General features: G+C 36.2%; 1 protein-coding gene across 8 annotated transcripts in view; it reads left to right on the forward strand.

Moving 5' to 3' along the window:
• Positions 1-26963, forward strand: part of GSK3B (glycogen synthase kinase 3 beta) — a 201165-nt gene that overhangs the window by 108935 nt on the left and 65267 nt on the right. For 7 of the 8 annotated variants that reach the window (XM_019922438.3, XM_019922437.3, XM_019922442.3 and 4 more), the window contains exons 4-7: positions 9092-9202; positions 11253-11383; positions 18652-18758; positions 21538-21635. In XM_019922438.3, the coding sequence (XP_019777997.1) occupies positions 9092-9202; positions 11253-11383; positions 18652-18758; positions 21538-21635 (447 nt within the window). The remainder of the gene's footprint in view (positions 1-9091; positions 9203-11252; positions 11384-18651; positions 18759-21537; positions 21636-26963) is intronic. The other variant, XM_033855790.2, reaches the window with a different exon arrangement.

The raw sequence follows: 26963 nt of genomic DNA on the forward strand, positions 1-26963 counted from the left end.
TTTTAATGTTATTTTAATATTTTACTAAAACTAAAATATTATTACATTCATATTATAAAAAAATTGAGGTAACACAGAAGGGCAGTAGACAACAGTAAAATCTTCTTTACCCTAATCCCTAACTCCCCAAATCCCTTTCTACAGAGGTAAATTTCCTATGTGCATATATGAGCACATATATCATAGGTTAATATAACAGCATAATAATGTGGCCTTTATGTCTGTGTGCGTAGACACTGCACCCAGTTTCCTCTGTTGTTAACATCTAATGTTAGTATGGTACATTTATTATAATTAATGAACCAGTATTGATAACATTATTATGTATCCATAGTTTATTCAGATTTCCATAGTTTTTGTTTGTTTGTTTTTTAATATTTATTTACTTATTCGGCTACACTGGCTCTTAGTTGAGGCATGCGAGATCTAGTTCCCTGACCAGGGATCAAAGCCAGTGCCCTGCATTGGGAGCATGGAGTGTTAACCACTGGACCACCAGAGAAGTCCCAGATTTCCTTAGTTTTTACATAATGTCTTTTTTCTCTTCCATGATCCTGTTTAAGCTACCATAGTGCATTTAGTTATTATGTCTCTTAGGCTCCTTTTGGCCCTGGCAATTTCTCAGACTTTCCTTGTTTTTGATGACCTTGACAGTTTTGAGGAATACTAGGTAGAGATTTTGTGGACTGCCTCACTATTGGAATTCATCTGATGTTTATCTCATAACAAACTAGGGCTATAGGTTATTTGGAAAAAGACCACAGAGTGCTATTTTCATCACATCATATCAAGGGTATGTGCTATCAATAAGAATTGCTATTAATCTTGATTACCTGGCTGACCTTGTATTTTTCAGTTTTCTCCACTGTAAAGTTCCTCTTTTTCCCCCATTTCCATGCTGTATCCTTTGGAAGGAAGTCACTATCCATAGCCCACACCTAAGAAGAGGGGAGTTATTTTCCTTAAGGGCAAAGTTGCTACATAAACTATTTGGATTTCTTTTGCGTGAAAGATTGTCTCTTCTCCCCCATTTATTAATCTATTATTTACTTATATCAGTGTGGACTCATGCATATTTATTTTATACTTTGGGTTGTAATCTAATACTACTTTATTTTATTAATCAAATTGTTCCTGCTTTGGTTATTGGGAGCTCTTTGCAGTTAGCATCTCTTCTCCTTTGACATACCCCTATTAATGTGGGTCTCAGTTTTGTTTTGGTTGGCGTTTTTGAGCATGTCTACTTTCTGGCATATAGATTATTTTACATTTCTTTTCACAAATCTTCAATCATCTTTGTGTGCATGCACATATACATAAGCATACACATACGGAATTGTTTTCATAGACTTAGTTCGTAGGAATGGCATTGCTGAGTTGAAATGGGTGTCTGTTCATCTTCACTTTGGGATGAATATATTAGCCCATTGACTTCCCAAAAGATTGCAAGAGTTGGGACATTCACCAGAAATGTATAATGGTGCATTTTGGACAGTGACACTGTTCCAATACTTAGTTTTCTCAGATTGAATTTTCTTTTCCAATTTGATATATAAGAAATGGTAGCTGATTGTTATTTTTATTGCATTTCTTTAATTATGAATGAGGTTGAGCATCTTTCTGCATTTTTGTTTGCCATTTGTATGGCTATATATTCGTGCCTCTTTCCATTTTTTTCTATTAGAATGTTAGTCTTTTGTTATTGACTTATAAGAGCCATTTGCATTTTGTAAATTTATTTTATTTATTTATTTATTTTGGCTGTGTTGGGTCTTCATTGCCACACGCGGGCTTTCTCTAGTTGCATTGAGCGGGTGCTACTCTTCATTGTGGTGCGCAGGCTTCTCATTGCGGTGGCTTCTCTTGTTGCGGAGCACGGGCTCTAGGCATGTGGGCTTCAGTAGTTGTGGCTCACGGGCTCTAGAGCGCAGGCTCACTAGTCGCGGCTCATGGGCTTAGCTGCTCTGCAGCATGTGGGATCTTCCCGGTCCAGGGCTCAAACCCACGTCCCCTGCATTAGCAGGTGGATTATTAACCACTGCGCCACCAGCGAAGTCCCATTTGCATTTTAAACAAAAACAAGTTAGTTCTTTGTCGTGTGTAAGCAAAATTTTGTTCCAAATAGTCATATTTTTATTTGGTTCTGTTTTTTTAAAGTAGTATAAATGTTTTACATTTTTATGTAATCAGATTGGCATTATTTTCCTTAATAGCTTATAAATATTTTGCCCTACAGTATTTGCAAACATCTTTTGTTCTAGTACATTTTTATGTATATTTGGTATTTATTTTCTTTGAAGGTGTGAGATAAGGATGAAGCTTGCCATAATCATGGTTGTATGCTAGGTTCTCATCTCTTTCCCCATTCTCTCCCTCAGTCTCCCAAGCAAAAGAATGTTTCTCTTTTTCCTAACCCACACCCACTTTACTGTTAGTATTATTTCCATCTTTAGCCAGCCTGGCACATTCATCAGAGAAAAGACATCTGCTTTGAAGGTTTTTCTGCTAGTGCAAGTTCCCTAAACCCAATTCTGAGGAGAATCCAGGTCTATCATGATACTTTGTTGGATGTCTTTTTTTTTTTTTTTTTTTTGCGGTACGCGGGCCTCTCACTGTTGTGGCCTCTCCCGTTGCGGAGCACAGGCTCCAGACGCGCAGGCTCAGCGGCCATGGCTCACAGGCCCAGCCGCTCCGTGGCCCAGACCGGGGCACAAACCCACGTCCCCTGCATCGGCAGGCGGACTCTCAACCACTGCGCCACCAGGGAAGCCCTGTTGGATGTCTTTTTACTGGGTTCTCTTATATGCTGCTTTGCATCCCATCAAATTTTTAGAATGCTAGCATGGTTCTACTTAAAACTGCAGCTTCAAGCAATTTTGTTTCCCTGACTTGAAAAATTATTTGGGGGTAAGAGCATCGTAGTAAGCAGTGTCTGTCTTCCAATGGATGAAGTTATCACAGCTTTTGCTGAGTTTTTGTTAGGTGTGATCAAAATTTTGTCATTTAAATTTCTTAACTCAGTGAACAGTTTTAGAGTGGAGTTCATAGAGGAGGGATTATCAGCAGTTAGAGAATAGTTTATTAATAAAAATGATAACTGAACCATTGAGAGAAATATTCCCGAAATTGTACATCATGTAATTTGGAAGCCTAGTAACTGTTCTCTGAATAGTACTTTCTCATTATGTTAGTAGACTGTTTTCAGTATCTCCAGCTAAATGATAACTCTTTATGTTGTATTTTTATACTTAGCTTTTACAGTTCACTGCTAATCTGTGAATATTCAGGCATTCTGTTTGATAACTCAAAAGAGAGAGATTACATTAAGAAAACAGCAGGCCTGAGATTTTCCAAAAAATTACAAGTGATAGAAATGCAGAATCCTGATCCTTCTTTCTTCTTGAAATATTAGTGTCCTCAGTCTCATGAATTATCTTTTACGTAAACCTCCAGACAAAGCTACTTTGGAAACGTGAAAATAGTAGTTTCTCTGCTGTGATGACATTTCCTAGGAATGGGCACTTCCCCCTCAGGGATTACTCCTGAGGCTGTTAAATTTACAGCAGAACATCTGTAGGTTTAACAAGAGCATTTAAAGAATATGATGTTGAGCCCATTTATTTCAAATTGGCATTGGTGGTAGTATTACTTGTTGTTAGTTTTGGTTTTCAGTCTTAGGACCAATTGTGTATATATATATTTCTAAGTGGATTTGATTTGAATACAAACCATGAAGTGAAGGGTTGTTCAAAGTGCCTTTGCGTATAGACGCCTCCAGTGTCTCAGAAAATGAAGATAGTCAAAATGACAACTTTTAAATGTCAGAGAGACAGTTATACTTACAAAATGGACAGACCTCCTCTATGGTGCTAAAGAAAATTGACAAGTTGTTGATTAGTTAATGGAGTGAATAAATAAAATTTATTTGAGCAAAAAAGATAAGCTTATATTAATCTGCAAAGTACTGCTCCAAATATAATTTGAGCCTCCATATTTCTCATAGTATAATAAATGAGAACTTTTGACCTATCGCAGACATGGTTTCGATAACCTTCCTTTGATGTGTTTTGTTTTGTTAATATTATGAATAAAGTATACTGCCTAAAAATGGATATCATCAGTACATCAAATGAAGCCTGAACTGTACAAAGTAGAGTGGAATTATCTTTGTTGATCTGAACACAATACTTCTACTGTAAACTAATACTGAATCAAATTTTTTCATTAGCTGTATCTCAATGTTGATAACTTGAGCTCAGTTCAGTTACACCTATCATTTATTTTCCAGATGAATTACTAAGTCTTAATCTGTCATTCTACATAATAAATTGATACTTTGATTTTAATCATAGGGTTTTATATTTATCTTTGTTAAGGTTTATTTTGTGGGTTTGGCTTAGCATTCTAGACTACTAGATATATTTAGTCTTCCATTTTAAGCCATTCTTCCTAGGTTTGTGGCAATATTAGGTGGTTGTGTTAAAATCAGAAAATTGTAAATTGACTGCCAGATTCATCCTCTGATGTGTTTTATTTTGCAAGCACATTGTTAATTTTTTTTTTTTTAATTAGAATGCTTTTAGTTAAGTCTTGTACTATCTGATTTACCAACCACTGCCTCTTACTGCATTATACATTTTGGCTTCACACATTTACATTTGTTGTTTAGCCATTTGCTCTTGCATCCCCTAATGAAGGAAATCATTTACAATAATTTGATTAGGACAAGGGAAGAACAGAGTTTGTAGCCCTACAACTAGAAATCTTCCTTGAACTTAGTATTCATTTTTTAGTCTTTTTATTCTTCACTTTTGGTATGATTATTTAGCAAATGAATTAAATTACCATACACATCTCCAGGTCATTTATAAATATATTGTGATTAACTTTGTCAAGTGATTTATTAAAATCAAGAAACCTTGTAATCAGATAATAGTTAAAAAAGAATAATTTTGGCATCCGTATTAATGACCCTTCCAAAACCCAAGACTTACCATTCCTTGGGTTCTACTTACACAGCAACCCCTTCAACACCAGTTCAGCATTTTCTATTTGTTTATTCTCTTTATCAGACCTCACCTTCACTTGGAACTAATTCTTACCTAAATCTTGATCTTTGAAATTTTCTTCCCTTAGCCCTGAGCATTGCTTTTGCTACCCTCAGTTTTACATATAACCTATCTCTTATTTTACAAGAAGTAGGGTCATCAGACATACATTCATTTTATTTATTCTTTCTAACACCTAATCACTTATTTTAGATGTACAGGGGGGAAAATGTGGTATCGTTCCTTTTTAAAGATGTTAAAATTAAGTATTATGTGCCAGGTAATATGCTTCAAGAGCTGTATATGATTATTTCTAATAATCTCATGACAATCTTTTAAAGTAGGTATCATCATTAGCACTATTTTACAGGAAACTGTGGCTTCAAGAGGTTAAGTAACTTGCTGTGGTCACATAACTTGTAGTAGCAGTGTTGGGACCTCCATGTAGTTTGTGTGACTCATGCTAACCTTGCCTCTTAATTACTACATGGTATAACTTCTCTGTGTTCTTGTTTTCCTGTTCTTGTGATGTTCAAGAACCTTGTTTCATCAGTTGTCCCTTTTCTTTTGTTTCTTAAAACTTTTCTGTCTTTATCCAGTCAGCATACAAATAAATTTGGGTCTCTTAGCCACTAAAAACTACAAACAAAAAGCACATTTAAAATTTTTCTTTGACTTTTGTTTCCCCTCAAGTTACCAGCTCCCAGCTCTCTCCTTACTTTAACCACTAGAGATTTTGTAAGAACAAACTAAATTAACTGCCTCCTATTTCTTACCTGCCATCTGCTCACTCATGAACTCAGTACAGGTTGGTTGCTATTGGCACCATGGTCTGAAACTGCTCTTTCCAACAGCATCACGGAACCATGGCATACCAGATCCAACAGCCTTTTCAATCCCATCCTTCCTGCCATTGAAACACTTTGCTGTTCCACATCTTGTCATTATTGAAACTCAACTTTGGATCTTTCGATGCTAGTCTTTCCTTGCTCTTTTATGCCTCTTAGTTCTCATTGCTGAGTTGTCCCCTAATGTCTTAAGGGAAATTTCATTCTTAATTTTCAAGGATCTTATACTCAGTCCTTTCCTCACTCTCTTGCTGTATACACTCTTCTTAGGTGAGTGATTCTTGTTCTTACAGTTTCAGCTATTGCCTAAATCTCTAGCTATGCTCTACTCTTGTTTTCTGAGTTTGACTTGACCAACCACCTATGTATTTCCAACCACCTATGGAACAAAGCTACCTAAAATGTTCTGATATTCATTAAATAAAAGTTCAACTTTTTCCCTCACACCTTTTTGCTCTTTTTACATTCCTTGTCTCATTATCTGCTTAGTTGCCCAGGTTTAGAGACTGTTAAATTAATCCAAACTTCTTTGTTTCTCAGGTTCTCTATTACTCTCTTGTTTAGCTAGCCAATATACCTGTCTCCCACCTCCTTTTTTAAAAATCCTTATTATCTATGCCCTAGTCTAGGCCTTGGATCCTTGTAGAAGGTTTCCAGCTGCTCACACTGCTTTCATTATCATCTTCCCAACTTCCCCCTCTGCCTTTAAGTCCAGGCTAGTGGATACTAGCCTGGACTTAAAGGCAGAGGTCCCAGGATATATATGAATTTGGGAGTCATCAGTGTATAGTAGTACTGAGCCATTAGACTGGATGAGTGGGCTTACACAAAGAACAGAGGTCTGAGGACTGAGCCTTAGGATCCTCTATTCCTTAAGAGATAAAGGAGAATAGAAGGAACCAGAAGTAGAGAGCCAGAAGAGCTGTCTTTAAGGTAGGATGAAAACCAGAAGAGTGTAGTGTTCTAAAACCCAAGTGAAGCAAGTGTTTCAAAGAAGGGAACGTGATCGACTATGTCAGATGGTAGTGCTAAGTCAAGTAAAAGAGAGGGAAAGATGATGCCTGAAAATTAGCACTGAATACAGCAACAAGGAGATTATTGATCTTGATGAATAATTCTTGTGGAATAGTGGTGGTGAAATTCTATTGGAGTAAGTTTTAGAGAGAATGAGAAGAGCCAGGTAGTGGAGAAAGTCAGTTCAGACATCTCTTGAAGAATTTTGCTGTTAAAGGGGCCAGAAAATAGGATGGTGGTGATTAGTGCGATTAGAGATTTTTTTTAACGATGGAAGAAATAATAAGTTTATGTGCTGATTGTAATGCTCTCACAGAGAGAGAATAATCGACAGAGAAAGAAAAATTACTGAAGCAATGAGTGTGAATAGGAAAAGCAGAGTAGTTTGTTTACATGCAGCAGAGTTTGCCTTAGAAAGGAGCTTGGTCAGCTTATCTCTAGTTAGAGTAGTGAAGGAAAAGCATCTGGAGGTAGATGCTGGTAAATGGATACATGTAGTGGTACAAGCAAGGTATCAGCTGAGGGTGAGGATGGGAGAAGAGTTTAAAAACAGGCCTTTGCTATTGTTTACTAACTCCCTTGTTAGAGAGTGAGGGTAATGTTAGACCATGGAATTTAAGCTGGATATGGAGGGAAGAGAGGAGAACATGAAAGACTGAGGGAAAATGAAAAGGTAGTAGCGTCAATGGCATGCTGCCTCACTAAACTGTTTCCTGAGATCTGCTCTGTTCTTTGACCTCACATCTTTTTTTTTTTTTTTTTAATTTATTTTTGGCTGTGTTGTGTCTTCATTGCTGTGCGCGGGCTTTCTCTAGTTGCGGTGAGTGGGGGCTACTCTTCGTTGCGGTGCGCAGGCTTCTCATTGTCATGGCTTCCCTTGTTGTGGAGCATGGGCTCTAGGCACGCGGGCTTCAGTAGTTGTGGCACGTGGGCTCAGTAGTTGGGGCTCGCGGGCTCTAGAGCGCAGCCTCAGTAGTTGTGGTGCATGGGCTTAGTTGCTCTGCAGCATGTGGGATCTTCCTGGACCAGGGCTCGAACCCGTGTCCCCTGCATCGGCAGGCGGATTCTTAACCACTGCGCCATCAGGAAAGCCTGACCTCACATCTTGAATACAATTTTCTCTCTGCCTGAAATGCCCCTGTCATACTCAATTTAGATGACATATCTTTTACCTGCATCCTTACTTCCTCTGCAATGACTACTGACATAGAAAATGCTCAATAAGTGCTGAAAATTGAAATTCTTCACTTTAGTTTGGCAGGTAAGATGATTTCAAACTGGGAAGATTGTGAAGTTTTGCCTGAAGATTTTCCTACTCAGTAGCCAGTTCTAGACTTGAACACAGTGATTCTCAACTTTGTGTTCTGCTTCAGTTTGCTTATCTGATATTCACATGAACAGGGTGAGGGTAGCACTCTCTTCTTCTTTCCTACTTGGTACTTAGTTGGAATTCCCTTCTTTCTTTCCACTGATCTTGGATTGGTGTCTTTATGCTGCTGTGAATGGATGTTTAAACATATGACCTGCAGTGAACTTGTGAGTATGGTAACTTGCTGCCTTATAAGTTATTCTTTTTTTTTCTTCAGTTAATTGTAGAAGACAAGTGGTTATTTTACTAATTATAGACTAACTAATATAACTAATCAAATAACCATAGAATCTTTTTTAAGGAGACATTTTGAAGTCCAACTTTTCATGCTATAGTTGAAGAAATGGAAGCCTAGAGAGATTAAATGGCTTGCATACATCAGTTAGCAGAGCTAGGGCTAGAAATGCACATTTCTTAGCTCCCAGTTCAATACTTATTTTACTACCATGACACCTTTCCTGATAGGATATAAGGGCAATGACTCTCAAACTAGAAAATATGAAATTTTGTGACAGGTAATATCCTCTAAAATCATATAACCAAAATAACAGTTTAAATATGTCTAGGAATCTTAACAGTCTTGAAATGGCTGTGTTTTTGCCATGAAATTGTTAGTAAAAAAAATGTGGTAGACTTGTTTTTACTATTATGGTTATATTCTGAATTAATTTTGTATAATTAAAATTGAACACATGAATCTTTTCTTTAAAAATCTGAATAAGTGAATGTATAGAGAATTTACTCTAATTTGAATATTTAAAGACTAGTTCCTAATCTTGTTTTTTTGGTTTGTTTTTAATAAACTCTTTCAGAAAGATGAGGTCTATCTTAATCTGGTGCTGGACTATGTTCCGGAAACAGTATACAGAGTTGCCAGACACTATAGTCGAGCCAAACAGACGCTCCCTGTGATCTATGTTAAGGTATGTAAAAATGGAGCAATTTACCATTTTAGTTATTATGAACAAGGGAGAGTGCTGGGTGTATTTTAACTATATTATTACATCTCATTCTGAGGGGGGAAAGCTGCAAAGTAGGTATTGCTAGAGTTTCATTAAATTTTTGTACAGTTTTAAAGCGTGAAGTCTTCCCTTTTTAAGCTTTCATGACGCAGGTGTTAAAGATACTTGTCATCTTTCTGACAAATGAACTTTTTCACAGACAATTATGGGTTTTAATTTTGCTACCTATAGCACCTTTTAATTTAATTTCTTATAACCCTTATTGTGCCACAGGCTGAAATAGGAACAAGCATATCCTATAAAATTATAAAAATATGGTTATAAATATTACTGAATGCAATGTTTCATTGCCATTTATAGATACAGTGTGTCCGTAGCTGAAGTTTAAACTTTTCGTAATTTTAAATATGCACAGACTCTATTAAGGTGTTATTTAATTTTTGGTACCTGATGTCAATGTCATCTTTTTTATTTGATACAACTCATGTTAGAGTGGCTTGCAATTTATCCAACATAATTATGACTGAAGTTGTGGTGGATTATTAGAAACAGATTATTATTTGTTTAACTATGACATTGTGAAAATTAACTAGGAGTTAAGTTTAAAAGTTCAGCTTTCTAAGTATAATTTTTTGCATTTTACCTTTTATACAAATACTCTAGAAAATAAAATGGCATTGATTCTGAATGTTGTGAGTATCGAAGTTTTTACTTAATAGTTATAGTTTTAAGCTTTATAGTAATAAAATGGATTTTGCTGATGGGATTACTATAGTGGTGTTAATATGTTCCTCTGTCCTCAGTATTTCCTGTAAATTGGTGATTCAGTATATTTTTGTAGGAGTCAAGGCCACTCCATATGTAGACGATACCTTATGTCAGTGCTTTATCTGACTTTTAACTCTCTTTTTGTTGTTTTTCACCAAGATACTGGTATCTTTGATTTGAATCATTTCAAAAGTTCTTTTCATGGTATATAACTTTGGGGTAGAGATCAGAAGGTGAGGAGTCAGAAAAATTTATAAGTGAACCAGAACACTGACCTTGGAACAAATAGAAGGTTTAAGATATACTCACTTTCGGGCTTCCCTGGTGGCGCAGTGGTTGAGAGTCCGCCTGCTGATGCAGGGGACACGGGTTCGTGCCCCGGTCTGGGAAGATCCCACATGCCGCGGAGCAGCTGGGCCCGTGAGCCATGGCTGCTGAGCCTGCGCGTCCGGAGCCTGTGCTCCGTAACGGGAGAGGCCACAACAGTGAGAGGCCCGCGTACCACAAAAAAAAAAGAAAAAGACATACTCACTTTCTTCACAAAGACTGTCTCTTCACCAGTCAAGAGTCTAATTCTTTCTTCCACACAGACCCAGTTTCTCACTGTATGTTGTTTTGTAATAAAATTGAAATAAATATTCTTTTAAATTGATGTTAGTAGTCATCTAGGATCTGTTTTTAAATGGCATTTTGAAGTCTACTTAATTCTGAAGGATATTAACAGGAAGAGTGGTGTTGCTATTAATAGATTTACTGATGTCTTGATAGATCGTTGATAACAGATTTTCTCAGTTCACGTGTGAGTTTTCCCAGGCCTCTGTATCAATAACCTCTGGCCCTGACAAAGGATGATGAAGCCAAGAAGACTTGGCTTCTGGTCTAAACATTGTTACTTGTTACACATGATTTGGAATACCCCTCTGAGTTTTTAAATCTGTGTTTAGGGGAAGAAAACAGGTTTGTGGTGAGATGTTAGTAAAATAAAAATTATAAAAGCACATTGTAAATTTTCCTTTTTTAAGTTATTAAAAGATGGTACAAATATAACATTGGTTAACTAAACTATAATTAGCTAATGGATAGAGAAATGACATAAAACTTGTTTAAGAAAGACTGAGTGCAAACAATCCCCAGCTTTTCACTATTCTTTTCTGGAAATCTGTTACTTTGTTTCCTGTGTAAGGACTCTGAATTGTTTGGGATAGAAAGTAAGTATTCAATGAATTTTTACTCTTTATTCCAGTTGTATATGTATCAGCTGTTCCGAAGTTTAGCGTATATCCATTCCTTTGGAATCTGCCATCGGGATATTAAACCACAGAACCTCTTGTTGGATCCTGATACAGCTGTCTTAAAACTCTGTGACTTTGGAAGGTAAGCTAGTTCTCTTTTCTTCTCCCTCCCTTCCCTTCTCTCCAACCCCACCCTCCCACCCTGTATACTCAGAATTTTAGTCTTTCATCCAGCAATTTAACTCCTAGGAACTGTTCCCTTACAGATACTCACACATTTACAAAATATTGTATATACCAGGATTTTTATCATAGAATTGTATATAAATGTCTAGCAGTAGGAAGATTACCAGATAAATTATGGTACATCATACATATAATGTAATACATGCAGCTGTTAAAAAAAGAAAGGGGAGAAAAAAAAAAAAAAGAAAGAAAGGGGAGGCTCTCTATGAATGGAAAATGACTGATTTTCTAAGAAGTATTAAATTCAAAAAAACAAAGTCAAGAATCTACATAGTATGTTCCCTTTTGTATTCTAAAAACACAGAGAGTATAGGCATATGTACACAGATGCATAGCTTATTTTTGGAATGATATAAATTCATAATATCGATTGCTCCTAGGAGCAAGTCCCATTTGTTTATTTATGGTTTTATTTCCGTTACTCTAGGAGGTGGGTCAAAAAAGATCTTGCTGTGGTTTATGTGAAATGTGTTTTTCCTATGTTTTCCTCTAAGACTTGTATAGTGTCTGGTCTTACCTTTAGGTCTTTAATCCATTTTGAGTTTATTTTTGTTATGGTGTTAGGGAGTGTTCTAATTTCATTCTTTTACACATAGCTGTCCAGTTTTCCCAGCACCACTTATTGAAGAGGCTGTCTTTTCTCCATTGTATGTTCTTGCCTTCTTTGTCATAAATTAGGTGCCCATATGTGTGGGGGTTTATCTCTGGGCATTCTGTCCTGTACCATTGATCTATATTTCTGTTTTTGTGCCAGTACTATACTGTCTTGATTACTGTAGCTTTGTGGTGTAGTTTGAAGTCGGGGAATCTGATTCCTTCAACTCCATTTCTCTTTGTCAAGATTGCCTTGGCTATTCGGGATCTTTTGAGTTTCCATATGCATTGTAAAATTTTTTCTTCTAATTCTGTGAAGAATGCCATTGGTAGTTTGATAGGGATTGCGTTGAATCTATAGATTGCTTTGGGTAGTATAGTCATTTTCACAATATTGATTCTTCCAATCCAAGAGCATGGTATATTTCTCCATCTGTTTATGTCATCTTTGATTTCTTTCATCAGTGTTTTATAGTTTTCTGAGTACAAGTCTTTCGCCTCCTTAAGCAGGTTTATTCCTAGGTATTTTATTCTTTCCGTTGCAGTGGTAAATGGGAGTGTTTCCTTAATTTCTCTTTCTGATTTTTCATTGTTAGTGTATAGGAATGCCAGAGATTTCTGTGCATTAATTTTTTATCCTGCTACTTTACCAAATTCACTGGTTAGTTCTACTGGTTTTCTGGTGGCGTCTTTAGGATTTTCTATGTATAGTGTATGTCATCTGCAAACAGTGACAGTTTTACTTCTTCTTTCCCAATTTGTATTGCTTTTATTTCTTTTTCTTCTCTGATTGCTGTGGCTAGGACTTGCAAAACTATGTTGAATAAGAGTGGTGAGAGTGGGCATCCTTGTCTTGTTCCTGATCTTAGTGAAAATGCTTTCAGTTTTTCACCATTGAGTATGATGCTTGCTGTGGATTTGTCATATATAGCCTTTATTATGTTGAGGAAGTTTCCCTCTCTACCCATTTTCTGGAGAGCTTTTATCATAAATGTGTGTTGAATTTTGTCAGAAGCTTTTTCTGCATCTATTGAGATGATCATATGGTTTTTATTCCTTAATTTGTTAATGTGGTGCGTCACATTGATTGATTTGTGTATATTGAAGAATCATTGCATCCCTGGGATAAATCCCACTTGATCATGGTGTATGATCCTTTTAATGTGCTGTTGGATTCTGTATGCTAATATTTTGTTCAGGATTTTTGCATCTGTGTTCATCAGTGATATTGGTCTATAATTTTCTTTTTTTGTGATATCTTTTTCTGGTTGTGGTGACAGTGTGATGGTGGCTTCATAGAATGACTTTGGGAGTGTTTCTCCCTCTGCAATTTTTTGAAAGAGTTTGACAAGGATAGGTGTTAGTTCTTCTGTAAACGTTTGATAGAATTTGCCTGTGAAGCCATCTGGTCCTGAACTTTTGTTTGTTGGAAGATTTTTAATTACGGTTTCAGTTTCATTACTTGTGATAGGTCTGTTTATATTTTCTACTTCTTCCTGGTTAAGTCTTGGAAAATTGTACCTTTCCAAGAACTTGTCAGTTTCTTCCAGGTTGTCCATTTTATTGGCATATAGTTGTTTGTAGTAGTCTCTTATAATCCTTTGTATTTCTGCAGTGTCAGTTGTGATTTCTCCTTTTTCATTTCTAATTTTATTTATTTGCATCCTCTCCCATTTTTTCTTGATGAGTCTGGCTAAGGGTTTATCAATTTTGTTTATCTTCTCGAAGAACCAGCTTTTAGTTTTATTGATCTTTACTATAGATTTCTTCATTTCTATTTCATTTATTTCTGCTCTGATCTTTATGATTTCTTTCCTTCTACTGACTTTGGGTTTTCTTTGGTCTTCTTTCTCTAGTTGTTTTAAGTGTAGGGTTAGATTGTTTATTTGAGATTATTCTTGTTTCTTGAGGTGAGGTTGAATTGCTGTAAACTTCCCTCTTAGAACTGCTTTTGCTGTGTCCCATAGGTTTTGGGTCATCATGTTTTCATTGTCATTTGTTTCTATGTATTTTTTAATTTCTTCTTTGATTTCTTCAGTGATCTCTTGGTTATTTAGTAGCACACTGTTTAGCCTCCATGTATTTGTGTTTTTTACAGTTTTTTTCCTGTAATTGATTTCCAGTCTCATAGTGTTGTGGTCAGAAAAGATGCTTGATACTATTTCAATTTTCTTAAATCTTCCGAGGCTTGATTTGTGACCCAAGATTTGATCTATCCTGGAGAATGTTCCAGGTGCAGTTGAGAAGAAAGTGTATTCTGCCACTTCTGGGAGGAATGTTCTATAAATATCAGTTAGAGCTATCTGGTTTATTGTGTCATTTAAAGCTTGTTTTTCCTTATTTATTTTCTGTTTGGATGATCTGTCCATGGGTGTAAGTGGGGTGTTAAAGTCCCCTACTATGATTGTGTTACTGTCGATTTCTCCTTTCATGGTTGTTAGCATTTGCCTTATGTATTGAGGTGCTCCTATGTTGGGTGCATAAACATTTATAATTGTTATATCTTCTTCTTGGATTGATCCTTTGATCATTACGTAGTGTCCCTCCTTATCGCTTGCAACAGTCTTTATTTTAAAATCTATTTAATCTGATACGAGTATTGTTACTCCAGCTTTCTTTTGATTTCCATTTGCATGGAATATCTTTTTCCATCCCCTCACTTTCAGTCTGTATGTGTCCCTAGGTCTGAAGTGGGTCTCTTGTAGACAGCATATATATGGGTCTTGTTTTTGTATCCATTCAGCCAGTCTGTGTCTTTTGGTTGGGGCATTTAATCCATTTATAGTCAAAGTTATTATCGATATGTATGTTCCTATTACCATTTTCTTATTTTTATTTATTTTTTTATTTTTTTGCGGTACGTGGGCCTCTCACTGTTGTGGCCTCTCCAGTTGCAGAGCACAGGCTCCGGACACGCAGGCTCAGCGGCCATGGCTCACGGGCCCAGCCGCTCCGCAGTATGTGGGATCTTCCCAGACCAGGGCACGAGCCCGTGTCCCCTGCATCGGCAGGCGGACTTTCAACCACTGCACCACCAGGGAAGCCCTTGGGTTTGTTTTTGTGGGTCTTTTTCTTCTCTTGTGTCTCCACTTAGAGAAGTTTCTTTAGCATTTGTTGTAAAGCTGGTTTGGTGGTGCTGAATTCTCTTAGCTTTTGCTTGTCTGAAAAGCTTTTGACTTTTCAATTGAATCCTGCCACTCCCTTCTGGCCTGCAGAGTTTCCGCTGAAAAATCAGCTGATAACATTATGGGGATTCCTTTGTATGTTATTTTTTGTTTTTCTCTTGCTGCTTTTAATATTTTTTTCTTTGAATTTAATTTTTGTTAGTTTGATTAATATGTGTCTTGGTGTGTTTTTCCTAGGGTTTATCCTGTATGGGACTCTCTGTACTTCCTGGACTTGGATGACTGTTTACTTTCCCATGTTAGGGAAGTTTTCAACTATAATCTATTCAAATATTTTCTCAGACCCTTTCTTTTTCTCTTCTTCTTCTGGGACCCCCATAATTCGAATGTTGGTGCATTTCGTGTTGTCCCAGAGGTCTTGAGATTGTCTTCAATCTTTTCATTCTTTTTTCTGCTCCTCAGCAATTATTTCCACCATTTTGTCTTCCAGCTCACTTATTCGTTTTTCTGCCTTAGTTATTCTGTTATTGATTCCTTCTAGTGTCTTTTTCATTTCAGTATTGTGTTGTTCATCTCTGTTTGTTTGTTCTTTAGTTCTTCTAGATCTTTGTTAACCATTTCTTGTATTTTCTCAGTCCATGCCTCCATTCTATTTCCAAGATTCTGGATCATCTTTACTACCATTACTCTGAATTCTTTTTCAGGTAGATTGCCTATTTCCTCTTCATTTATTTGGTCTTGTAGGTTTTTACCTTGCTCCTTCATTTGTGACATATTTTTTTGCCGTGTCTTTTTTTTTTTTTTTCCCTAATGAGTGGGATTGTATTTCTGACTTACTGGTTGTTTGACCTGAGACTTCCAACACTGGAGTTTGTAGGCTATTGGGTAGAGCTGGGTCTTGGTGCTGAGATGAGGAGCTCTGTGAGGTCTCACTCCAGTGAACATTCCCTGAGGTCTGAGGTTCTCTCTTAGTCCAGTGGTTCAGACTCGGAACTCCCACCGAAGGAATTTTGGCCCAACCGTGGGTTCGTGAACCAAGGTCCGGCAAGTTGCCTGGGGCAGCAAAAAAAAAAAAACAATAACAAAGTAAAAAATAAACAGATATGTTAGGAAGAATATAAAAATAAAAGTATAGATGAATCAACAGCCAGAAGGCACATCAGTACCATAATAGTAAAAAAGAGGAGGAGGGAAAAGAAAAAAGAAGAGAAAAGGGGTGGGCGGGGGGAGGCCTTGGCTGTGGAGGGCGGGGCCTAAGCAAGGGTGAGGTTTGGGCGGTGGGCAGGGCTAATGCTCAGGACTGACAGGGCTGGAAAAGGCGCTGGGGGCTGTTGGGGGTGGGGCTTAGGCTCAAGGAACAGAAGGGACCCAGATTTGCCCCCCAGCCCTGGTCTCAGAGGGTGGGGGACCTCACAGGGGAGCCCAGCAATCTTCCTGGGCTCTAGTGGGTGGGGCAGTTGCCCTCTGCTCCTCTCCCTCTCTTCCCAGAGGGCCCCTCCCGCCTGCCTCTCCTGTTCTCCCCTAGGCCTCCTTCCTATGCCCCCAAGGACCCACGAGACCTGGAGGGGCCTTTGGAGGGCAGGGGATCGGTCTGGGAACTCAGCAGGCTGCCCAGGGCCCCAGTGGGTGGGGCAATCGCCCTCTGCTTCTCTCCTGTGCCTCCTGGATGGCTCCTCCCGCCTGCCACTCCTCATCTCCCCGGCCTCCCTCTTATGCCCCCAGGACCCACATGGCCTGGATGGGGCTGTGGAGGTGGGGTACTGGCTTGAGAGCTCAGCAGGCTCCCCAGCGCAAGTGAGCCAGGCGATCACCCTCTGCTCCTCTCCTTCTCTTCCCAGAGAGTCCCTCCCTCGTGCCTCTCCTGATCTCCCTGACCTCAGGGGCACAGATCCTGTCTGACCTCCACTTCTCCTCCCCCCTCAGTCCCCCTACTTCCTACCGGTTTACTTTGGGGTTCCTACTATCTCCTTGGGCATTAGTGTCCCCCACCAGCGGCCGGCAGGCACACTAGTTGTGGGGAGAAGCTAACTGTGTCTTCCCACACCACCATCTTGACTCTGCCTAGTTCACTTTTAATAACTCTGATAATGAAGCTGCCTTTTATGTTTTTAACGGCTAGTTTGAGCAAGTAGAGTTTGGGATACACTTTGAAGGTAGCTCTATCAAGTGGCATTTCTAATATTACCTTCTTTATCACTGAATTTTCTGAGTAAATAATTGGAATCGTCTTGTTAATTTAGAAAATTCTTTATAAGGTAGAAAGGTTTTATCAGTTTTGCTGAAAAAGTGTCTTAATTTTCATGCAGCCTAAAAACAGGGATTAGTGTTTATTAATTTATGAAATGGCTGCTGTATGTCAAACCTTGGTGAGAATGTTAAAAAATAAACTGCCTCCCACCTTCAAAACTTGTGATGAAGGAAGACCAGGTTATGGTCAGACTTATCATTGACCAGAAATAAATGGAAGAACAGAAAGCCCAAACTGAAACCTTTGTGACTACTTTCATCTATCTCTACTCTGATTTTCCCGTACCTTTACCTAAAAATTTTTTTTTACCTTTTCTGTGACTTACTTTTTTACTGTTTTGATTTTGTTGTTTGTATTTATTTCCTGTATTTATCTTTGCTATTATTGTATGTCAAAATGGTTAGCTTCTGTAGCAGTTTATTTATTTTAGTGTGTCTTCAAGTTATCTTGAGAGGTACTTCGAAAGAAACTAATTTTAATATTTAAAATACATGCCACAAAGTATTTGGGAAGGAAAGTTGGATTAAGAGAATGTGTGATTTAACTTACGACAGTGGAATTAGAATTCATGGACTGTGAATTATCTCTGCCCTACAGGAAAGGGCCTATCTTTTTTTATTGGATAACGAATGCTTAGGCAGTTAATAAATTGACCAAATGGTGGAAAAACATAAAGTAGATTGGATCTGCAAGCTTTGGGATACTTACTCTGAGTCAGAAGTCAAATTTTAAGAGAGTGGCCAATTTCTTACCTTTCTAAAAAACATATTGGGTGAGCAGTATTCATTCTTATATTATAATCTATTACTGTGCTTTTTGGTGAGGGGAAGTACCGCTCATTTTTCTGCCCTTTCTTCTTTGTATTTTAAAGGTGGAATTCAGGGAACAAGAGCAGAAGAAATTCAACATTTATCATTTTGTGATTTTTTTAAAAATCTTTTTCCTCAGGTGACAGTTAACAAATGCATTCTTTAAAAGTTACTGTTCTTTTTTCAGAGTGATATGTTAAAATTATAAGTTTGTTTTGTCAGACATAGTTATGGTTCATATTTTCTTTTTCTTATATATTGCATGATTGGAATTATGGGAATCTTAGATAAACATTGTGTTGCGAATGCGAATGATAGCAGTTTACGATAGCAATGATACAGTTTAGATTTTCATTTAAAGAATTTCTGCTTTTGATTTTTTTATTAGTGCAAAACAGCTGGTCCGAGGAGAACCCAATGTTTCGTATATCTGTTCTCGGTACTATAGGGCACCAGAGTTGATCTTTGGAGCCACTGATTATACCTCTAGCATAGGTAAGTAATGGACCCAAATATAATGGCTTGTAATTATTTATTGCATCTTGTTTTTAGTAATTTAGTATTACTAATCTGTTCTTAAATATAAATATGCCTTGAAATATATTTCTTCTTAAAGATTGATATGCAAAAATGTATAGAATTTAAGATATATTTATTATTCTACTTTTATGTTTCTTGTATTATAAGCTACTCCTTTGTGATTTCTTTAGGAGTACAGTTATTTTTAACTTAAAATTGTAAATAAATTCTAAGTATACCTTTTCTAACTTAAAAAAAAAATTCCCCTGAAATATTCCCTTCTGAGCTTGATCACCAGTTGGAGAATTTGCATCAATTAAGTTTATGATTAAAGTGGTAGGATGACCACTGTGCTGTCTCAGTTGGTTATTTAAGTCTGCTCAAAAGGAACAATCTGATTTTTTCATTAGTAGTTTGGACAAACCCACCAATTCTGTAGAATTTGTCATCAAAGATCTTTAATGATAGAAGGAATTGAATAGAGACAGTTTGCTTCATTCTTTATTGACCTCCTCTTCTACCTCATTTTAGCCCACTAGTAGTAGTGCACATACAGAGTATGATCAGTTGGACATGAATAGGAAGCTAAGAAAGGAGCAACCTTAGGGTGGCATGCAGGTGGAGGTCAACTTTATTTTATTGTTATATATTGCTTCTGAAGAGAATTCCTTGGTCCAAAAGCATACAAGTACAAAACAAACAAAAAATAAATGCGGTTTGCCTCTTTTATTTATTTATTTTTTATTAATTTATTTTATTTTTGGCTGCATTGGGTCTTCATTGCTGCATGCGGGCTTTCTTTAGTTGGAGCGAGTAGGGGCTACTCTTCGTTGCAGTGCGTGTGCTTCTCATTGCGGTGGCTTCTCTTGTTGTGGAGCATGGACGTGGTGTGTGAGCTTCAGCAGTTGTGGCACGTGGGCTCAGTAGTTGTGGCTCACAGGCTCTAGAGCGCAGTCTCAGTAGTTGTGGCACACGGGCTTAGTTGCTCTGTGGCATGTGGGATCTTCCTGGCCCAGGGTTCGAACCCATGTCCCCTGCATTGACAGGCAGTTTCTTAACCAGTGCGCCTCCAGGGAAGTCCTGGTTTGCTTCTTTTAAAAAAGTCATGATCATATTATGTGACATATTAAGGCATGTTTAACATAAACCTTTAACCCTCTTAAGAGTATATTACTTCTGTAAATGTCCATGTGCCTAACAGTTCTTTGGGAATACTTCTCACAAAAAAGGCCAGTGTAATCTGTTTCCTCTACTAGGAATCAATTTTCTGGATATTATGAGTACCTGCTTTCCAGTAACCTCCTTTGCATGACTAAAACCAGATTCTGATGTCCTAGGCGTAGGATTCACCATAGGCCACTGATTCAGCCTGGGACCTTTTGAACCCTAACAAGCCTAGATTTGGCTTTCCCTTTTAGATTTATGATACTTGCTTCTTAAGACTCTGGAAGATTTATAAATAAACAAGAATAAATATATTTAAAAGTGTTCTAATACAAATATATTTTGGAAATATTTTTAACAATGGTATTAAAAGTGAAAGAGTAGCTGGACAAAATCAACTTGAATTTCTTAAATGAATTTTCTGTCATTATTTTTCCAAGCCAGTAAAATGTAGTCATTGGAGCAGGGATTTCCAATTCCTCTTTTTTTTTTAATTTAATTTTTATTTTATATTGGAATATAGTTGACTTACAATGTTGTGTTAGTTTCCAGTTCCTCTTGTTAGTGCATCTTACCACATCAGACTGATTAAATTATTTGTTGTCCCCATGCCATTCACCATTCTTCTCCTTCCCTACTGGTAGATGGAAAACCCAGCAATGACTTATGTTCATCTCCCTAAAACACTTGTTTGGTGGTTCATACAAAACCCAGGAATCCAGAAACTGAAAATTAGCTTTTTCTTGCAGGAAGTCGTAGGTAGTGGGCTCTAAATAGAGTGCCCATATAATTTATCTTCTCATTTGGTAATACTTTTAAGAGAGAAAGGGGATGCTCTTCATAATTATCCCAGGACAGTCATCTAGACCAGGACTGTTGTGGGTAAGCCAGGATGTACGCTTTATTTTTTTATTTAGTAAATTTATTTATAAATTATTAAAATTTATTAATTAAATTATTTTTTTAAGTTTTCTCTCAAGATTGAGGTTTCTGTTTTGACTTAAAAGTGAATTATATTTTATAATTTGTAAAATAAAATGTATTCTTCTCTCTTTGCATTTTAAAATATTCATATATTTAAGCACATTTTTCCGTCAGTCATATTACAAGACAAAAGTTTAACCATTTAAAGTATTAAAATTTTTTTCTCAGAAATTTTCATTGGCTTACAACCCTGTATTTAGGAGATTAAACCCTTGCTTTCTGCTACTCTGTATAAGTACCTGCCAATGTGAAGAGATTGTATCACTTTGACTTATTTTTAAGTATAATAAGTAAATAATCATGTGCTATGTTTTCATTCTATAATCCCTGTCTTGGTTGTTGAAGACTTGAACATCTGCTATTTGATAATTAAATAGATATTACCCTTTATTAGAATATTCTTATTGTCCTGTTTCCTGTTTAGTAAGTTTAACACAATTTTTAAATGCATTAAGGATAGTTTGATGACTTTTTTCCCTCTGTTTTAGATTATACAATCTTTTCCTTGTGATATTTCTCTGACCAAAGTAAAATTAGAAAATGTATACAGTTTAATGCAAATTAAGCTACAGAGTATTAATAAGCTTTTGTTTTCTTTTTTCTTCAGATGTATGGTCTGCAGGCTGTGTGTTGGCTGAGCTGTTGCTAGGACAACCAATATTTCCAGGGGACAGTGGTGTGGATCAATTGGTAGAAATAATCAAGGTGAGAAGATTGAATCAGAATTTTTGAACTGGAAGGAATCTTATTGCTGTTTTCTAAGAATCCATATCTCTCACACACTCATGAAAAACTGAGGAAATGGAGAACGTGATCTAAGATCACATAGCAAGTTCAGCTGTGGAAGAAGTATAAGAACCCAGCTTTTGCTTTCTAATTGAGTTATTCTGTTATGTGATACTAGAAAAGCTATTTTGGCTATCTGAGGCAAGAAAGGGATATATCTGTTATTTAAAGTACTTAAAAGCAATAGATCACTAAAATGTATATAAACTGAATGAAAACCCAAGCTATGTCTATTTTTGCTCACCATGTGCTCTCTGCTCATAATACTCTGCTGAGCACATAGGAGATGCTTGTATTTAGTCAATATTTAAATATTTATAAAATGAAAAAGTGAGTATATATGACTAGATCACTTGATAGAAGCAGAATTTTTACTTATAATTCAAGTAAGTTTTTACTTATAAATTTACTTATAATTTTATTTATTAGGTTGGTCAACACCTTTATTAACAACATCAGATCCAAAGTATTATTATTTTGGAATTCATACTGTCTCTTAAGAACAGCAGCACTGACATTTTAAAGTTTTTAATACTTGAGATCTTAAATAAGTTCTCACCTCCCCCCCCTTTAGTAACATCTAGTGTCTCTGTATTTAGACCACTAGATTGGTTGATTCTAAGGTTATAGTTTGTCCAAAGCAACAACACCTACTGTCTATTAGGCTTTATTCTTGATTTTCCAAATGTTTCACAGAAGTGGAAAATTGAAAATCTCCTTAGAGGTTATGTAGTCCAGTTCTCCATCCCTTCTTAGTTACATTCCTGACAGATGATTTTTCAGTGTTTTCTTGAATACTTCCAGCATCAGGTTGCTACTTTGGAATGCAGCCTGTTTTGTATCTGGACAGCTTGAATTTAGTTTTTATTGTGCTGAGCCTCAGAAGCTTATTTATTTATTTAAAAATTTTTTGTATTTTATATTGGAGTATAGTATAGTTGAAACTAACAATGTTGTGTTAGTTTCAAGTGTACAGCAACGTGATTCAGTTATACATATACATTATCTATTTTTCTAAATCTTTTCCCATTTAGGTTATTACAGAGTATTGAGCAGGGTTCCCTGTGCTATTCAGTACGTCCTTATTGGTTCTCAGTAGCTTTTTGTAGTTATACACAGGATGGTGATTAAGTTATTTGAAAATCCTTGTACTTAATTTATAAGAATATGTTACTTTTTTTTTTTTTTTTTTTTTTTTTTGCGGTATGCGGGCCTCTCACTGTTGTGGCCTCCCCCGTTGCGGAGCGCAGGCTCCAGACGCGCAGGCTCAGTGGCCATGGCTCATGGGCCCAGCCGCTCCGCGGCATGTGGGATCTTCCTGGACCGGGGCACGAACCCGTGTCCCCTGCATCGGCAGGTGGACTCTCAACTACTGCGCCACCAGGGAGGCCCAGAATATGTTACTTTTGATAAAATGATTTTGCTAGGTATCAGTGTGTACAAGTGTGGTTGAAAACACCCATGTGTAATCAAGAATCTTCCTTACTATCTATATAATTTCTTATGATTTGCACTTGAGATCACTGGTATTTTGCTGTCTTTTTGTAGTAACCATCTTTGTTTCAAATTGAAGCTTTAAACTTAGTTCAACAGATCTCCTTCCTTCCTGATTCCCATACTACACTCAGATCTAAGTTCAGATAGTTTGATTTCCTTGTTTCCTAAACGCCTATGTATTCTTCATTATTATTCAAATTAGTATTGTAATACAGGAGTTGGCAAACTTTCTATAAAGGGCTAGATAAAACATTTTAGGCTTCGTGGGCTAAAATGAAAGTTAGGGATGTCTGAGATATATTGGATTGGGCAAAAAGTTTGTTCAGTTACTGAACACATTGTTCAGTAAAGTTCTTCATGAAAATGAAAAATGTGTCTTTTATTAGTACTTAAAACCAAACGAACTTTTTGGCCAACTCAATATAACAAAATTTCCACATATTTTTCATTGATGAAATTCAGGTCTACTAATTAGAGGAATGGATTTCTTTTGAGGGGGCTATAACATTTCTCTTAATTGGGGTTCAAAGTCAGTGTATTGTATCATCAAATTGATTGCAAATGTTTATCTGTAAAATCAATTCTTAGTTCCTGGGCCCTTCCTACATAAACAGAGATTGGGCCATAGTTTGCTGACCCTTAGTCAGTACAGCCATTCAGCATTTCTTCTATCCCCAGGCTTTCAGTTGTACTTGAGTTTACCATACTACAATTCTCCTGGCGTATTGACATCCTATTTGTCATATATGTTTAGCTTATTAGAACTGCATCATTTCTCTACTGATTATAGTTTAGAACTGTGTGATGGTTTATTCTTTGTCATTAATTTTAATGAATTCATACAGGACACAAACGAAATTGCTTAGGAAGCTAAACTGAATATCTGTGATAAATCCTATATCTCATATCTTATACACCTTTAAGTCCAGAACTTATTTCACCGCTTTTTGTCAGTCCTTGTAATTCAGTTTTCTACTAATATTGGTCTGTGCTTATTTAATTTCAGTAGAAACTGTCAATTTGTTATTGATGGTTTAAGACTTCATTTTTATATAGGGCTTATTTGTTGCAAGTTTGTCCATGATTAATTTGTTGTAGTAGACCATATCTAAAACAAAACACTCTTTTCATTTTTATGTTATCTTGTCATCTTGCATTTATACATAGTCATCACCTACTGAAGTTCCAAGATCACTTTCTATAGATGTTTTGAAGATGATATAATGGAGTTAACATCCCAGAACAGTTTGGGATATCAAGCTTCTCAGTCCCTTTTACAGTTTTAAGCAATACTACCCAGGATAAATGATATATCAGTATTAGTTTACCACCCATTTGGTGACCTAAAGTTATACATTACACTAAGGTTAATTAATAGACATTGTGTTGGGGTGTGTGTGTATGTGTGTATAGTATAGCTCTAAATCTTATTGCATGGAGGTTAATAAACTTTGTAGAGATTTTGTGTGTTTAAGTTAGCTCTAAGTCTTGTTGATCCTGTCTGTGTACTTTACATGTTGAATATCTGTGATGTTTCATTGAAATAAGAACTCTTAACTAATTCTGATATAACTGTTCCAGTTTTCCTGATCTAAGTTGTATGTAAGAAAAGAGCTGTATAGGTTAGCTTTCAAAGTTAAATGTATTAAGACATTTTATATTTTAAGCAAATATTGTCATTTCTGCTAATCAGGACTTCAAGAATAGATTTGAGTTTTCCGTGAAAAGTGGTCTCACAGTTGCCCAACTCAAGTCTCAGTTTTTTTGAGATGTTAGGCATGCACCCTCAGTCCTTTTGGTAACTAGGGAATCTATGTTACTGTTCCTTTCTGCTCTTTCCATTTTCTCTCTTGAAAGCCTCATGGGTATTCCTCTGGAGTAACTGGAGGTAGCTGATGCAGCCCCCCCACACCCCTGCCCCCGGTACGATAGGTACTCTTCTCTCTGATTTTGAGTTTATGCAAAAAGTGAACAATCGTACAGCAAACTTCATAAATTATAAATGGTAGAATTACCTAATTATTTTATAAACTTTCTGAGCAGGGACTTTCTTTTATTGTTGTGCTTTAATATCCAAGGACACCAGAATAGTTTTCAGTAAGTGTTTAAATTGAATTAATCTACTAGATCATTGTTCATTCATGAATTTGGAATTACCTGGGAATTAATAAGAAAAGTTAGTGTGATTGTTGTTGTATATGTTGTTTACTAAATTTTATTGGCTTGGACGTCCATGCCAATAATTTACAGAATGAGTAACACAGAGTATTATTTAAACTGAGCTAACTTAGCTTAACCTTAACCTCCCTACTTACCCTCAAATAAGGCTTTTGAAAAATATTTAGAATAAAATTAAAATACATCTTCAGAGTAAGTTAAAAGTGTAAGGCAGAATGGAATAGAAAGTCATGAGAAATCATTTTTAAGCATGAAAAACACTTAGCTTTCTGAAGTTGATTTCATACATAGGATTATCAGATCAGAATCTCATTATGCCGGTTAATCTCTGAGTATCAAAAAGTGCTTGGATTTTCAAAGCATTTGTAAACAGAGAGATTCTGTTTGGGGCTTCTCAGATAATAAGATTTTTTTTCTTAAATTCTTCCTTAACAGTACTAGTTAAAATACCCTTAAGGAATATTTGATGTGGTTTCAGATACCTGGATAAAGATAAAACATTTTGGGATAACATCTGTCAGGAATTTCACAAACCATAGGTTCAGTGATATAGCATTGTCCTTTGACACCTCTGCCATAAGTCATAGCAGTGGGGTTAAAGAATCTTTTGAAGACTTGGAAAAGGTAGTAGTTTTTAATATGATTACTTTTTTATAATTATATATGCTATAATTTTATATGCTTAATGCAGAAAATATACCCAGACACAAATGCAAAGAAAAGAACAAAAGTAATCACTTTCTGTTCTGGTACATCATGAAAAATAACTTCTGTGAATATTTTTATACACTTTTCTATGCATATGTATGTTAAAACATAAGTGCCATCTGTTTTGTAGACTTTTTTTTACTAAATAATTAAATGTATTTCTCATGTGAAGAAGTGTATGTTGACTAAGTGATTTTTTTAATGACTGCATAGATTCTATTGTAGGTTCTATTCTGAATTACATAATTGATTCTGAAAAGAATAATATAAAGTGGTAAACTATTGCTTTTGAAGAGAAATTCCATATTTAGCTTCTCAAAGGTTTGATCATTAACTTCCTTATATAAATGACAGATGTCCCCAAAATTCCCCAGATGGATTGAAGCTGAAGCAGTCTAGGAAATTCTGGACCTGGGAATGCTGTAGGTTTTACTAATAGTTTCTTTTCCCCCTCCAAATTTTAAAATGTAAATTTCAAGTAAGGAAAGGCAAGCTTCAGTCCAGAGTTGAATTTTTGGATTAAAATATCACAGAACTTAATATTTGAAAGAAACCAACCATTTTGTAGAATTTCAAGTTTTAAATGTAATAATGTTCCTAGAGATATACTTTGATTTATTCCGTAAACATTTACTTGTGCTTTGTAATAATATGACCCTTTCTTTCTAATGGAAGAGTTTTAAAGGCAGAAGTAGAGTCCACCTCTAGATGATAGAATTTCTCTATAGCTTTCATAACTGTAGTAACTAGCCTTTTAAATTTGGATATATCTCTTTTAGAAAAACATGACATTAAACATGTAGATCTTTTTTTCTTTAATTTTTTATTTTTATAGTTGATTTACAACATTGTGTTAGTTTATGG

Source organism: Tursiops truncatus, chromosome 4 (assembly GCF_011762595.2).
Source record: "Tursiops truncatus isolate mTurTru1 chromosome 4, mTurTru1.mat.Y, whole genome shotgun sequence".
Taxonomy (NCBI): Eukaryota; Metazoa; Chordata; class Mammalia; order Artiodactyla; family Delphinidae; genus Tursiops; species Tursiops truncatus.